The sequence below is a fragment of the Prionailurus bengalensis genome, chromosome D1, assembly GCF_016509475.1.
Source record: "Prionailurus bengalensis isolate Pbe53 chromosome D1, Fcat_Pben_1.1_paternal_pri, whole genome shotgun sequence".
NCBI lineage: Eukaryota > Metazoa > Chordata > Mammalia > Carnivora > Felidae > Prionailurus > Prionailurus bengalensis.
Window position 1 is genome coordinate 107,335,289 of NC_057346.1, and position 16,508 is coordinate 107,351,796.

At 42.6% G+C, this 16,508-nt stretch overlaps 1 protein-coding gene across 1 annotated transcript in view; it reads left to right on the forward strand.

Annotated features, from left to right (window-relative positions):
• Nucleotides 1-340: 340 nt before the first annotated feature.
• The window catches only part of LOC122483922 (solute carrier family 22 member 9-like), a 36,384-nt gene continuing 20,216 nt past the window's right edge, over nucleotides 341-16,508 (forward strand). Inside the window, exons 1-4 of the mRNA XM_043581475.1 lie at nucleotides 341-1,168; nucleotides 2,083-2,186; nucleotides 16,019-16,173; nucleotides 16,283-16,451. Coding sequence (XP_043437410.1) covers nucleotides 767-1,168; nucleotides 2,083-2,186; nucleotides 16,019-16,173; nucleotides 16,283-16,451 — 830 coding nt within the window. The 5' untranslated portion in view covers nucleotides 341-766. The remainder of the gene's footprint in view (nucleotides 1,169-2,082; nucleotides 2,187-16,018; nucleotides 16,174-16,282; nucleotides 16,452-16,508) is intronic.

Below are 16,508 nucleotides of genomic sequence, written 5' to 3' on the forward strand. Positions count from 1 at the left end.
CTTACCCCCTGCTGTCTTCCTGGCACAGAACAGGTCTTCACAAACATTACCCGAGGGAATCAATAAGCCTGTAAAAGTAAATGCCTTTCTGAGCTTACCACTGACTTAGCCCCCGCCCTCCATTGCTACCCACCCTGCCCACATTTCGAGTAATTTCTTTTCCCTGTGAACCCATGGTTGCATCTGAAGTGAAGCAGAATGTTACTTTCCAAAATGGAAGGATTGCATCACATTGCACTTGCTTGAGTTTAACTCACAGTGACTTTCATTAACTCCTTTAATCAAAATTCAGGACTACACAAGCCGCGCGCTGACCTTCAGTACTTTTCACAGGACAATCCCAAGCCGTTCGCTGTGAGGTCTCACAAGCGACACGTCCTGACAGGCATTGCAACCCACGTAGTAGGTTTATTTTATTTACAGACGTGGGGATCGAAGTTCAATGCCACTTCAGGACACTGCTGACGAAAAGAATTTTCGCAAAGTACACCTTTAAACAGTGTTGGCTGTCAGCTGTTGGAAGTATCTCAGCAAAATACCGCTTGGTGACTTTAAAGACAGCGGTTACCCACCTGCTCCCCCCAAAGAGCCTGGAGAAACAGCTTCTGGGGCCCAGTTGTGGAGGTGAGGCGGGGCCCATCGAGGAAAAAGTGGGATCAGGATCAACACACGCTTACTGTGACGTACTGAATGGAGAACTTTCTCCCTTTGAACTTTGCGTAATAAAGTCATTTTGCTCACGTTGGAGATCGCTTGTTCGGCCACGATGGCCTTTCAGGACCTCCTGGATCAAGTTGGAGGCCGGGGGAGATTCCACATCCTTCAGATGGTTTTCTTCAGCATCCTCAACCTCATAGCGTACCCTCACATTTTATTGGAGAGCTTCACTGCAATCGTCCCTGGTCACCGCTGCTGGGTCCACATCCTCGACAATGACACGGTCTCTGCTAACAGCACTGGGATCCTCAACCAAGACGCCCTCCTGAGAATCTCCATTCCACTGGACTCAAACCTGAGGCCAGACAAGTGTCATCGCTTCCTCCACCTGCAATGGGGGCTCCTTCACCTGAATGGGACCTTCCCTAACACAAATGAGCTGGACACGGAACCCTGTGTGGACGGCTGGGTGTATGACCAGAGCTCCTTTCCCTCCACCATCGTGACAGAGGTAAGAGGCCCTATTTGCCTCTTGCGAGTACTAGGTCCGGGTGTTTAGAGGTAATAGCACAAATAACGAACATGCTCCAAGTTCTTGAATCACTGTTTGGGTGCTCGTTCTTTATTATTTCAGCAAATAGTCGTTACGTCTTTCTTAGATACCACCAATCTGCATATTTTATGAGTCTCACGAGCTAAAAAGTAGACGTGACTTTGAGATTCTATGGCTTTTATTCTTAGGAAGACCAAAGGTTAAACGCATAGTTTGTGTAATGTGTTAAAGGTGTTGTTTGCAAATGAGACACATCTGGGGATATTGATCAAAACTTCCCAAAGCACTGACTGTGTCTCCGGCCAGCCTTAGGAGATTGGTAGTGAAACTCTGCCATCGGTAAATGTTTAAAGCTCTTCAAAGGATTGCATTCTGTGGCCCAGGCTGAGAACCGCTTCATATGAAATAAAACAAGGCATGAATATAGCCAACAGGTTTAGATGAGTCTTCCTACAGGAAGTTGTATTTAAGCTGATACCTGAATGATAACGGTCTGCTAATGCAAAAAACAAATGGAAATTGGAAGAAGGGGGGCTGATATACAGAAGCTTGTAAATCATCTCAGTTGTTTCTTTAAAAAAATTTTTTTTTAATCTTTATTTATTTTTGAGAGAGAGACAGAGTGTGAGCAGGGGAGGAGCAGAGAGAGGGAGACACAGAATCTGAAGCAGGCTCCAGGCCCTGAGCTGTCAGCACAGAGCCCGATGTGGGGCTCGAACTCACAAACTGTGAGATCGTGACCTGAGCCAAAGTTAGACGCTCAACCGACTGAGCCACCCAGGCGCCCTATATCTTAGCTGTTTCAATCAGGTTTCCATGAGGGGTTATAGGCTGCTATCGAGCACTCCTTTGCTGCTTTCCTTCTCTTCCAGTGGGACCTGGTGTGTGAATCTCAGTCACTGAAATCAGTGACCAAATTCTTATTCATGGCTGGCATGTTGATGGGAAACATCATATTTGGCCATTTATCAGACAGGTGAGTGTCTCTGGATCACTGGGATATTTTCTCGGGGGTATTTTCATGAACGAACATACCATTCTTCCATTAAGCAACAATGTTGTTACTTACACTGTCCTGGGGTTTCCTTAGTCCTGAGGGGTCTAGAAATACATGGGGAATCACAGTCAGTATAGCAAATGCTATTTTGTCAGCTGTGAGCTCAGTGTACAGGACACAGAAACAGCAGCTCCAGCAGACATGGGGACATTTTAGGACAGGGTTTAGGAAGGAGGTGACACAACATGTGGTTTAGGAAGGTGAGAAAAAGTTAGCCGTGGGAACAGAGGAAGATGCTTCATGACAAAAGATCCAGCCTGTCTGAAGGCACACATATGTAACACAGTGTTGCAGATTTTGGCCTGGGAGGCCATATTCAGTCCCTCCTGGACCCTGTGAACTGAGCGCTTATGGTCATCATGTCCCTGTTTCCCAAGTGTGATGGGCAGGCATTCCCATTAAACTTGGGGTGTCCACAGCAATGTGTTTTGATGGTGTATAGAAAAAACCTTTTCCAGTAACCTCGATTGATATTTTTGTTGCCAAAAATAAAGCACTTTAAAGGTAAGTTTTCAACCATGTCTGACTTTGGCTCAGGTTGTGATCTCATGGTTCATGAGTTCGAGCCCCACATCGGGCTCTGTGTTGACAGCTCGGAGCCTGGAGCCTGCTCCGGATTCTGTGTCTCCCTCTCTCTCTGCCCCTCCTACTCATTCTCTCTCTCTCTCTTTCTCTCTCTCAAAAATAAATCAACATAAAAAAAAATCAACCATGTAATTAATCTAATGACAACTGCCATTACCGTTCGTGTGGGTGTATCCTATGCCTGACGGTACATCTCCTGAATTACACAGCCAACCATTGCCAGCACTGAGCACCTCTCCTCTGAGGATTATGGGGGATTAAGTTTCCCTTTACCACCTACCAGCATAATGTTATCGGTTAGGGCAGCTCAAAACTGGGAACTCTGACTGTATGACAGTAAATGTAGCTTATAAAAGTGTTCAGAGTCAGCGGGCCCATGTCTAACAGTTCTGTAATGCAGAGCCACCCACGTACAGGAATAAAAATAAAACCACATATCTGTGGCTGATTCAGTTTTTGAAAAGGGTGCCAAGATCATGCAGTTGGTGAAATATAGCCCCTTCAACAAAAGGGGCTGTGATGACTGGATACCCACATGCAAAATAATAAAGTGTGATCCTTACCTAAAGCCATAACAAATGTTAACACAAAATGGATTAATGACTTAAAGATAAGAGCTAAAACCATAAAACTCTTAAAAGAAGACATTAAAGGGGCGCCTGGGTGGCGCAGTCGGTTAAGCGTCCGACTTCAGCCAGGTCACGATCTCACGGTCCCTGAGTTCGAGCCCCGCGTCGGGCTCTGGGCTGATGGCTCAGAGCCTGGAGCCTGTTTCCGATTCTGTGTCTCCCTCTCTCTCTGCCCCTCCCCCGTTCATGCTCTGTCTCTCTCTGTCCCAAAAATAAATAAATGTTGAAAAAAAAATTAAAAAAAAAAAAAGAAGACATTAGGGTAAATCTACATGACTTTGGGTTTGGCAATGGATTCTTTGGTATGTCACCAAAAGCCTGAGTGGCCAAAAACTAGACAGATAGATCAGACTTCATCAAGAATTAAAAACTTTCTGGGGGCACCTGGGTGGCTCAGTCGGCTAAGCGTATGACTTCGGCTCAGGTCATGATCTCCGGTTCGTGGGTTCGAGCCCTGCATCGGGCTCTCTGCTGACATCTCGGAACCTCGTGCCTGCTTCATATTCTGTGTCTCCCTCTCTCTCTCTGCCCCGCCCCTCCTTGCTCTCTCTCTTTCTCTTTCTCTCAAAAATAAACATTAAAATTTTTGTTAAAAATTAAAAACTTATGTACATCAAAGCACATTATCAAGAAAGTGAAATGATAACCTATGTAATGGGAGAAAATATTTGTCAATTATATATAAGCCACAAAAATAGGCAAATAGACCAATGGAATGGGTTTAACATTCAGAATACATGAAGAACTCCCACAACTCAACAACAAAAAAATAAACCAAAAAATTTTTTTTCAATGAATAAAGGACTTGAATATACATTTCTTTAAGAAAGATGTACAAATGGTACATAAACACATGAAAAGATGCTTGACATCATGATGTTTAAAAAATGTAAGCCAGGGGAGCCTGGGTGGCTTAGTCGGTTGAGCATCCAACTCTTTTTTTTTTAAATGCACTTTATTTTATTTTTTCAATTTTTTTAAACATTTATTCATCTTTGAGAGGCAGAGAGAGACAGACAGAGCATGATTGGGGGAGGAGCAGAGAGAGAGAGGGAGACACAGAATCTGAAGCAGGCTCCATGCTCTGAGCTGTCAGCACAAAGCCCAACACGGGACTCGAACTCACTGACTGTGAGATCATGACCTGACTCGAAGTCAGATCCTTAACTGACTGAGCCACCCAGGCACCCCAAGCATCCAACTCTTGATTTGGGCTCAGGTCATGATCTCACAGTCTTGGGATCGAGCCCCACGTTGGGCTCTGGGCTGAGCATGGAGCCTGCTTGAGATATTCTCTCTCTCTCTCTCTCTCTCTCTCTCTTGCTCTCATAAGGGAAGGGGAAAAAATTCAGCATACTCTTGTCACACAATTCAGCAGTCATGCTCCTTGGTATTTACCCAAAGGAATTGAAAACTTATGTCCACACAAAAGTTTACCTACGGTTATAGTAGCTTTCTCTGTAATTTCCAAACCTTGGAAGCAACCAACGTTTCTTTCAGTAGGTGAATGCATATAAGCTGTTGTACATCCGGATGATGGAATATTATTCAGTGCTAAAAGTGAAAAAACCATGAGAGTAAAAAGATGAGGGGTTGGAAGGAGAGAGAGAGAGAAATTAATAAGCACATCACAGAGGCTTTAGGGCAGTGAAACTACTCTGCAGGATGCTGTAATGGTGGGTAACTGTCAATACACATGTGTCAAAAACCATAGAATGTGGACCCCATTGTAAATGGGACCCCAATTACATTTGTAATTGTAAAAGTGGACCCCAATGTAAATGGTGGACTTTGGGGGATAATGATGTATTGTTGTAGGTTCAATTGTATCAACTGCTTCACTTGGTGCAGGATATTGGTAGGTGGGGACATTGTGCATGAGTGGGGACAGGACGTATGGGAAATCTCTGTACTTTCTGCTCAGTGTTGCAGTCAACTTAAAACTGGTCTAAAAAATAGAGTCTATTTTAAAATACACGCACACAAAAAGTAGTTTAATAGAACAAAGAAAAAATAGGAACATGTGGTTCATAAAGCCTAAAATAATAGTTATCTGGCTCTCTACAGGAACTATTTGCTGCTTCGTGCTGTAATAGCACTCTGAGGCTTTTTGTTCGTGTTCTTAAATCATTTCTCTCTGCCCTTGACCTTCTATAGCCTCTACTGATCTGTCTTCAAAGAGTCTCTCTTGTGTCAATATAATCGTTAAGCCCATCTAGTGAATTTTTATATCAGAAGCTACTTTTTCAGCTCTCCAATTTCAATTATTTTTGGCTTATCTGTTGCCGTCTCTCTGAGAATGCTGATTTCTGAGCTGTGATTTTCATATGTTAAAATCATATTTTATTTCTGTCTTAGAGGATAGTTATGTCACCACTTTAAAATCCTTGTGGGTTAGTTCCAAACTTTGTCTCCTCTTAGCAGAAGGTCCGCCAGATTTCCACTCTATTGGGAATGGATTTCCATTTTCTCGGTTCTTCCCACGCCAGGATACTATGAATTATATCTTGAATATGATAATATTAAGCTTGAAGATTCTATTTGCCATTGTTACTCACCAGTAACACTGATTCTATTCATTTATTAATTTTAATTTTTTTTTAGTGTTTATTTTTGAGACAGAGACAGAGTATGAGCGGGGTGGGGAGAGAGGCAGAGAGACAGGGAGACACAGAATCCAAAGCAGGCTCTAGGCTCTGAGCGGTCGGCACAGAGCCCGACGTGGGGCTCAAACTCATGAACCACGAGAGTGTGACCTGAGCCGAAGTCGGAAGCTTAACCGACTGAGCCACCCAGGTGCCCCCGATTCCTTTATTTCAGCAAATAACTTTCAAGCCTCAGATTTTGAACTCAAGACTGTTTCTTACACAACAGCTCCAACCTCAGTTCAGAAATTTGTCTAGAGTTGACCTTCTTTGAGCTTATTCTTTACATATATGCTTTAGTGGCTATTTAGGGGATGCGTGGTAGACATGATTTAAGGATTCCCTCTTTGCCACTTTCCCTTGCTGGAACTCTCACTCTCTTCATTGTTTCTAGTACCCCATCATCGGTGGCCTTGTTCCCCAGACCACAAGATGCATGGCGTTCACTTTGCTTACTGTGTGGATTGCACCTTACTCCAGTCTAATAGCCATGGAAATAGGACCCTCCCTGTATCGTTCTCCATCTGCCCTCCTTGGAGAGAGCAAACACTCCTCCCCACAGTCCACCTGCTTCTGTTCACTCTCTAGTAAGCTCAGGTAGTTCCTTTTGGTGTTCTGTTCATGTGTCTTTTCTGGGGGAGTGGAAGGCAAGCAGTAGAATTTAAGGCTTTTATTCCTGGAAACTGAAATGTATCCATCAGAGGCTTTTAAGAGGATTATTATGACAGGATCTTTTAAATCTTACTCTTTTTTTTTTTTTTTGGATGCTTATTTATTATTGAGAGACAGAGAGGGACGAGCGTGAACAGGGGAGGGGCAGAGAGAGAGGGAGACACAGGATCTGAAGCAGGCTCCAGGCTCCAAGCTGTCAGCACAGAGCCCGATGCAGGGCTCGAAACCACAAACCGCGAGATCATGACCTGAGCCGAAGCTGGACACTTAACCGACTGAGCCACCCAGGCACCCCTTTTAAATCTTATTCTTGATGCTTGATGCTCCTTTGGTAATTCACTGGGAGAGCCAGAGTGGTGGTAGGGAAACCGTTTAAGAGGCTCTCAAAATAATCCTTAGGAAAGACGGTGGGCATTTAAATTAGGAAGGTGTAGGGGCGCCTGGCTGTATTGGTGGGTTAAGTGTCCGACTTCGGCTCAGGTCATGATCTCGCAGTTCGTGAGTTCGGGCCCCCTGGCGGGATCTGTGCTGACAGCTCAGGGCCTGGAGCCTGCTTTGGATTTTGTGACTCTCTCTATGTCCCTCCCTGGCTTACTCTGTCTCAAAAAATAAGTACATGTTTAAAAAAGAAGAAGAAGAAGAAAGGCCTTCTTTGGTAGCAATAATTTAAAAAATTAATTAATTGATTGATTAAGAAGGTGTCTTGGAAATGGTAACAAGTAGCTGTATTTGGAACGTATTTTGTAGGTAAATGCAACAGAGTTTCCTGATGGTTTGGGATTCTTTTTTTTTTTTTTTTAATTTTTTTTTCCAACGTTTTTTATTTATTTTTGGGACAGAGAGAGACAGAGCATGAATGGGGGAAGGGCAGAGAGAGAGGGAGACACAGAATCGGAAACAGGCTCCAGGCTCCGAGCCATCAGCCCAGAGCCTGATGTGGGACTCAAACTCACGGACAGCGAGATCGTGACCTGGCTGAAGTCGGACGCTTAACCGACTGCGCCACCCAGGCGCCCCGGTTTTGGATTCTTAAGAAGGAGGCTTTGGTGTGGCAAATAGAAGGTCAAAGCTGGTATCTATGTCTTCAGCCAGAGAAAATGGATAAATGCTGACACTGTTTAGTGATATGAAGGAAAACAGAGAAAGCAGCACATGGGGAGGAGAAAGTCAAGATTTCTGTTTTGGGTATAACGTATTGGCAGTGCCTATTAGTCACTCAGCAGGAGATACCAGGTAGAGCAAAACGATACTAAGAATATGCACCTGCTTGAAAGCAATCTGTCCCAAATATAACCCTTAGCCAAGGCTGTACTCAATAAGTACCCAAGTAGCCATCTTCCCATGACCCTCCCATTAAAGGGGGACAGAGGGAACAATATACGGCCAAGCAAGGAGATTCTAAATGGCTGCTTCAGTGTCAAGGCCAGCATCCATTATGATGTGAATATCCCTCCTACCCGTTAGAATACTACATTCATCTACAACTTAAAATGATCAGTTTCATATTTTTGTCTGGGGATCTTCCTCCTTTCCTGTGTTGAATAGATATTTTACATATTCAGATGGAAAGCAAGTGAAAACTTACTGGTTTGAACTTCTCACACAACTTGAACTTCTCTCCTTAGTTCCAATTCAGAAGTACATTGTTGGTGTACCCCAGGAGAAGCCAACGGTCTAAACCCCTGGTGAGGGTAGCCAAGGCTATAGACATGGGCTATTGAAATCCAGATAACTACCTTAGCAACGTGATCATAGCCTCCTTGTGCTCAAGGAACACTTGTCTGAGCTTAGATAGATTTACTCAGCATTGGTTCCTAGAACCCCTTCCCTTGAAATATCCAATGTCATCGCCCATTTTCTATTATTTATTTATTTTTTAGAGACCCATCATCCCATTTGCTGGTACATTCTCAGCTTAATGAGTAATAACACTCCTTCTTGGTTTCAAAAGTACCCCCACTGAAGCTGAACATTTTATGTTCACCCTACTTACTTATTCCAGACTGCAAGAGATGGGAGCGGGACCCCTGCCTCTCAGGGTTTGGAGAAAAGTGATCATTGCTGGCACATTCAAGCACTTTGATGGTGAAGAAAGACTTTATTGTAACCCCTTGATCCATCATACCGACTTTGAGAATATACAGAATGTCATGAGGTTATTTTCTGCCTACCTTCTTTCTGGGTCACAGGAACATTAAGAAGTTGGGCTGAAGAAGAGAAATTGATAGAGTTGAAACTGTCTACTTGTTCTTTACTGACCATCAGCAACAATATCCCTTCCCTATTCTCACCTCACATTGAAAGGACTCTCCGAGCTGCCAGCAAATAAGATGCAAACATGTACTTTACTTTTTTTTAACCTTTTGTTATTTTCAGACCAAAAAACACGTGCTCATGGTAAAAAATTAGAACGTAGATAAAAAATATATATATTTATATATATAAATATATATAAGTATATATATAAATATATATATAAATATATATATAAACATATAAATATATATAAATATATATAAAACATAAATATATATAAAAACATATAAATATATATATAAACATATAAATAAATATATATATATATGTATTTTTTTTTTTAGGGGCACCTGAGTGGCTCAGTTGGTTAGGTGTCTGACTTTGGCTCAGATTATGATCTCACGGTTCGTGGGTTTGAGCCCTGACTCTGGCGCTGTGCTGACAGCTCAGAGCCTGGAGCCTGGAGCCTGCTTCAAGTTCTGTGTCTCCCTCTCTCTCTGCCCCTTCTCCCCTCATGCTCTCTCTCTGTCTCTCAAAAATGAATAAACATTAAAACAATTTAGAAAAAGGGGCGCCTGGGTGGCTCAATCAGTTAAGCATCCGACTTCCGCTCAGGTCATGGTCTTACAGTTGGAGACTTCGAGAGTTCGAGCCCTGCCTGGGGTTCTGTGCTGAAGCTCAGAGCCTGGAGCCTGCTTCAGATTCTGTGTCTCCCTGTCTCTGACCACCCCTGCTTGTGCTCTGTCTCCCTCTTTCTCAAGAATAGACATTTAAAAATTTTTTTTAATTAAAAAACCTTAAATCGTTCATAATTCCCATTCTACAAGACAACCGACCTAAACTCTTCAAAAAGGTAATGTCCCGAGAAAAGTGAGTGGAGTGATCATTCTAGATTTTAAAAGATTCACAAAAACATAACAATCATATACAATGTGTAAATACTGGAGCATAGACGGAAAAAAAGAAAAATAACAACGAAAAAATCATTTGGAGGAGCTTTTGGGCAACTTGAATATTGTCTGATAGCTGGCGGTGGAATTATTGTTAGTTTTCTTTAGGTGTGATGTCAGAGTTGTAATGATATAAGAAACTGCTTGTATTCTTTTTTTTTTTATTGTTTATTTATTTTTGAGAGAGAGAGAGAGACAGAGTGCGAGCAGGGGAGGGGCAGAGAGCAAGGGAGATACAGAATCTGTAGCAGGCTCCAGGCTCTGAGCTGTCAACACAGAGCCCAACGCAGGGCTTGAACTCACGAACCATGAGATCATGACCTAAGCTGAAGTCGGATGCTTAACTGACTGAGTCACCCAGGCGCCTCTCGAAACCGCTTATATTCTTAATACACGCATGCTAAAAAAAATTAGGAGTCTGTAACTGCCATTGAAATGGTTCAACAAAAAGAGTCTGTGAGTGGGGTGTGTGTGTGTGTTCACACATGCAAAGAAATAAAGCAAATATAGCAAAATGCTATCTAGTGGTGAATCTGTTTGGGAATTATACCAGTGTTAATTATAGTATTCATTTAAACTTCCATATTTAAAAATTTTCGAAATAAGAAGCTAAGAACAAATCCGCTCAAGTGGGAGCCAACATTCAATTTATCATATTTACAGACATCACAAATATATGTTTTAAGTATTTGGTAAAAGTGAGTATGTAATTTTGTAACCTCTTTTTAATATTTTTATTTATTTTTGAGAGGGGGAGAGAGAGAGACAGAGCACGAGCAGGAGAGAGGCAGAGAGAGAGTGAGACACAGAATCTGAAGCAGGCTTCTGGCTCTGAGCTGTCAGCACTGAATCCAACGCAGGGTTCGAACTTGTGAACTGCGAGATCATGACCTGAGCCGAAAGTTGGATGCTTAACTGACTGAGCCACCCAGGCACCCCTGTAACTTCTTTTTACACTTATGTTTACAGATCTACATCACATTTTCTTTTCAAATAAAATATTTTTTCAAATAATTAGGGAATGAACATATAGCCAAAAAAAGAAACACACACAAAGCTTCTCTAATTACCTGCATCAAACACAATGATTATTTTTTTAAATTTTTTTTTAAGTTTATTTATTTTTGACAGAGACAGAGTGCGAGCATGAGCTGGGGAAGAGCAGAGAGAGAGGGAGACACAGAATACGAAGCAGGCTCCAGGCTCTAAGCTGTCAGCACAGAGACCAACGTGGGGCTCGAACCTGCGAACTGTGAGATCATAACCTGGGCCAAAGTCGGACGCTCAACCGACTGAGCCACCCAGGTGCCCCTCGTCAAACACAATTATTAAAACATTACTGTGTTAGCCAAGATAGCTAGTTACAGTAAGAACCCAAGAATTATAATTGGTTATTTTAATAAAATCGTGATTCTCGCTGTTATCATAGTTTGGTGTGAGTCATGTGGCCCCCATCTTCTAGGCAGTGGCTCAAGGAACCAGCACCTTCCACTGTGTGACTTTTTCATCAGCACATTTTTTGTTTCCAGCCATGTTGTCAGAAGGAATGAGCAGGACCCGAGCAGACGTTATATGGACAGGCCTGGGAATGGCTTAGGTCCCTTTTGTCCACAGTCCTTGGCCAGAATGCAGATGTAAGACTGTAACAAATATAAGACTAGGGGGGTGGCGCCTGGGTGTCTCAGTTGGTTGAGCTTCTGACTTGATGTTGGCTCAGGTCGTGATCCCAGGGGATAGAGCCCCACACGAGGCTCTGTGCTGAGTGTTGAGTCTGCGTCAGATTCTCTCTCTCTCTCTCTCTCTCTCTCTCTCTCTCCTACTGCTGCCCCTCTCCCCTGCTTGCACTCTATCTCTCCCTCTAAAAAAATTAATAACAATTTAAAATAAAAAAACATAAGACTGGAAAGAGTAATCTTCCTCTGCATGCTGGTGGGCAGAGTCATGGTGAACATACAGCCAAATTACACAATTAAACACAAAATTAAACACAAATTACACAATTAAACACAAAACTAAAAGGCAACCGATGGAATGGGAAAAGATATTTGCAAATGATGTATCAGACAAAGAGCTAGTATCCAAAATCTATAAAGAACTCACCAAACTCCTCACCTGAAAAACAAATAATCCTGTGAAGAAATGGGCAGAAAACATGAATAGACACTTCTCTAAAGAAGACATCCAGATGGCCAACAGGCACGTGAAAAGATGCTCAACATCACTCCTCATCAGGGAAATATAAATCAAAACCACACTGAGATATCACCTCACGCCGGTCAGAGTGGCTAAAATGAACAAATCAGGAGACCAAAGATGCTGGAGAGGATGTGGAGAAATGGGAACCCTCTTGCCCTGTTGGTGGGAATGCAAACTGGTGCAGCCACTCTGGAAAACAGTGTGGAGGTTCCTCAAAAAATTAAAAATAGAACTACCCTATGACCCAGCAATAGCACTGCTAGGAATTTACCCAAGGGATACAGGAGTGCTGATGCATAGGGGCACTTGTACCCCGATGTTTATAGCAGCACTTTCAACAATAGCCAAATTATGGAAAGAGCCTAAATGTCCATCAACTGGTGAATGGACAAAGAAGTTGTGGTTTATATACACAATGGAATACTACTTGGCAATGAGAAAATGAAATATGGCCTTTTGTAGCAACATGGATGGAACTGGAGAAAGTTATGTTAAGTGAAATAAGTCACACAGAGAAAGACAGATGCCATATGTTTTCACTCTTATGTGGATCCTGAGAAACTTAACAGAAGACCAGGGGGAAGAGGTAGGGGGAAAAAGTTACAGAGAGGGAAGGAGGCAAACCATAAGAGGCTCTTAAAAACTGAGAATAGACTGAGGGTTGATGGGGGGTGGGAGGGAGGGGAAAGTGGGTGATGGGCGTTGAGGAGGGCACCTGTTGGGATGAGCACTAGGTGTTGTATGGAAACCAATTTCACAATAAATTTCATTCAGGGGCGCCTGGGTGGCTCAGTCGGTTGAGCGTCCGACGTCAGCTCAGGTCACAATCTCACGGTCCGTGAGTTCAAGCCCCGCGTCAGGCTCTGGGCTGGTGGCTCAGAGCCTGGAGCCTGCTTCCGATTCTGTGTCTCCCTCTCTCTCTGCCCCTCCCCCGTTCATGCTCTGTCTCTCTCTGTCCCAAAAATAAATAAACGTTAAAAAACAAAACACAAAAAAAATTAAAAAAAAAAAATAAATTTCATTCAAAAAAATAAGCAAAAAAATAATTAATGAGACAATAGCTTTATATTTTACACAGCACAAATTTCTCTTCTTTTGAATATCAACCATCGCTCATTTCGTGAGACAGTGTCCTCATTAGTCTAGCCATGAATTCCTTTCATGGGCGTATGTATCTGTTTCGTTTTTTCCTTATGCCCCAGTCCCGTTTCCTTCTTCCCAATATAGGGTTCATGATAATGCATTAACTCTATGTCTTTACATTCATATGGGCTTTTACAAAACACATGACATTGTTTGGTTTACATATATTTTAATTCACATATTTATGTAAATGCGTGATTATCTCTTTCTTTTGTGCAAACACCGCTATGGTTTTGAGGGACATACGCATTTCTACAGATACTTCTAGTTCATTCTTCTGGTTGCTGCATGGTGCTCTACAGTGGAGATCCATTATGATGCTCTAATCCATTTTTTGGTGATGGACAACCAGATTATTGCCAAATGCCTGCCACTTTAAATGCGCTACATTGGATAAGTTTTATATGTGACTTTTCCCTGTGAGAATGCACATGATCTATCTTTTTAAAAAATTTTTTTAAATTATTTTTTTATTTTATTTATTTTTTTAATTAAAATTCTTTTTTCAACGTTTATTTATTTTTGGGACAGAGAGAGACAGAGCATGAACGGGGGAGGGGCAGAGAGAGGGAGACACAGAATCGGAAACAGGCTCCAGGCTCTGAGCCATCAGCCCAGAGCCCGACGCGGGGCTCGAACTCAGGGACCGCGAGATCGTGACCTGGCTGAAGTCGGACGCTCAACCGACTGCGCCACCCAGGCGCCCCTAATTATTTTTTTATTTTAAAGAGACAGAGAAAGCCCAAGCAGGGGAGAGGGGCAGAAGAAGAGAGAGAATCTTAAGCAGGCTGCATGCTCAGTGAGGAACCCATCATGGGGCTCGATCCCACGATCCTGGGATCATGACAGGAGCCAAAATCAACAGTTGGACGCCCAACTGACTGAGCCATTCAGGTGCTCCTACATGATATAATCTTTATTTTATTTTATTATTTTTAATTAATTTATTTAAATTCAAGTTAGTTAAAATACAGTGTCATATTGGTTTCAGTAGAACCCAGTGATTCATCGCTTACATATAACACCCAGTGCGCAACCCAACAAGTGCCCTCTTATATTAATGCCCATCACCCATTTAGCCCATCCCCCCACCGTCCTCCCCTCCAGCAACCCCCAATTTGTTCTCTGTATTTAAGAGTCTCTTATGGTTAGTCTCCATCTCTGTTTTTATCTCATTTTTCCTTCCCTTCTCCTATGTTCGTTCATCTGTTGTGTTTCTTAAATTCCACGTAGGAGTGAAATCATGTATTTGTCATTCTCTTTACTACGGCTGCTTTTTGTTTTGATGGACCAGACTTTCCAATGATTGTCATGACATCATTTCATTAATTATAGCATTTATTTACATAGATTTTATTCCATTTTAAATGGAGAGACAAATGCATGTGATATAAGTACTCAGAATATAAAAGATTTAACAACGCATCATAATTTAAATATTCTGCAAGGGTAGAAGGCTTTCAGAGCCCTTGTCCGATCCCCTTGTTAGTCTGTTTATAAGTATTACTGGTCATACAGAACCAGCACAGGCAGCTTATCCAAGTTGTCTAGAAAAAGGCCCTTTCTCCCAGAAAACTGTGAAGCACAGAATTCTCTTTCCTTTTTAAAAATACCTTCTCCTTCTCTGTTTCTTGATGTTCATCTTACCCAATCCTTTCCTTCGAGAACTTGCTCTAAGTTCTGTGTCTGGGTTGTGGCTCCCATCCATCTTATTTTAGGGAAAAAATGCTCAAGACCCAGACTTGGCAGAGAGAGGCTCTTAGGCAACCCATCAGCAATTTTGATGTATTGTTCTATGGATGTTCCTTTTACACAATTTAGCCATGACCTGCATGGTCCCGGAGTCCCAAGTACAGATTTAGATCCTGTCTTAGTCAGCTTAGGCTACCACAACAAAATACCATAGACTAGGAGGCCTAAACATCAGAAATTTATTTTCTCAAGTTTCAGAGACTGAGAACCCAAGATTTAGGTGCAGAGAGATTTGGTTCCTGGTGAGAGCTCCCTTCCTGGCTTAAAGACAGCTGTCTTCTTGCCACAGCCTCAAATGGCAGAAAGAGGAGAGCAATCTTTCTGATACCTCTTCTTATAAGGGCACTAATCCCATCCTAAGGACCCTAATCTCATGATCTCATCTAAACCTGATTACCTCCCCCAAAGCCCATCTCCAAATACCATTTCACTGGGGATTAGAGCTTCAATATATGATTTTGGAGAGGGGGACACAACTCGGTCCATTTTTTTAAATTTATTTATTTTGAGAGAGAGGGAAAGAGCGCATGAACAGGGGAGGGGCAGAGAGAGAGAGAGAGAGAGAGAGAGAGAGAGAGAAAGAGAATCCCAGGCAGGCCCCCTGCTGTCAGCACAGAGCCCGATGTGGGGCTCGTCTCACAAACCACGTGATCGTGACCCGAGCCAAAACCAAGAGTTGGACGCTTAAGACTGGGGAAGAAGCTTGGTTATACTCAGGATCTGTTTACAAACAGGAAGGTTGCTTCCGGGAAGAAGGATCTATTTGTAAACAAGAAGGCTGATGATCTGTTGATTCTTTCAAGTCTCAAGGACAAAGTTTCACGTATTAAAACACCCCCTAAACTTCAAAGCGTGCCTTCTTTTTGTTAATTTTTCCATCAGGTTGTTATACTTCCTGTAGCTAACCTGTTCCCACTCCTCAGGTTTGGGAGGAAGTTAATTCTCAGGTGGTGTTTCCTCCAGCTCGCCGTTGCTGACACCTGTGCAGCCTTCGCGCCCACCTTCTTCATTTATTGCACCCTACGCTTCTTGGCGGGCTTTTCTACTCTGACCATCCTGACAAACTCTGTGATGCTCAGTAAGTAAAACCTTCGGATATTGACATTCTCCAAGACTTAACTTTGACTTTGAGATCCCAACTTTGAAGTCAAAATCCTGCTTGTTTGTTTTTTGTTGTTGTTGTTCAGTTGTAGAATGGACAGTGCCCCAATTCCAAGCCGTGGGAATAGCAATTATCACCTGCGGTGCTTGCGTAGGACAGATGATCCTGGGTGGACTGGCTTTTGTCATTCGAGACTGGCATACCCTTCAGCTGGTGACTTCTGTACCATTATTTGTCCTTTTTCTTTCCTCAAGGTATAAGCTTTCTTCTTCCCTTTGTCTTAGAGGATACTGGATGCAAGATACATGGAA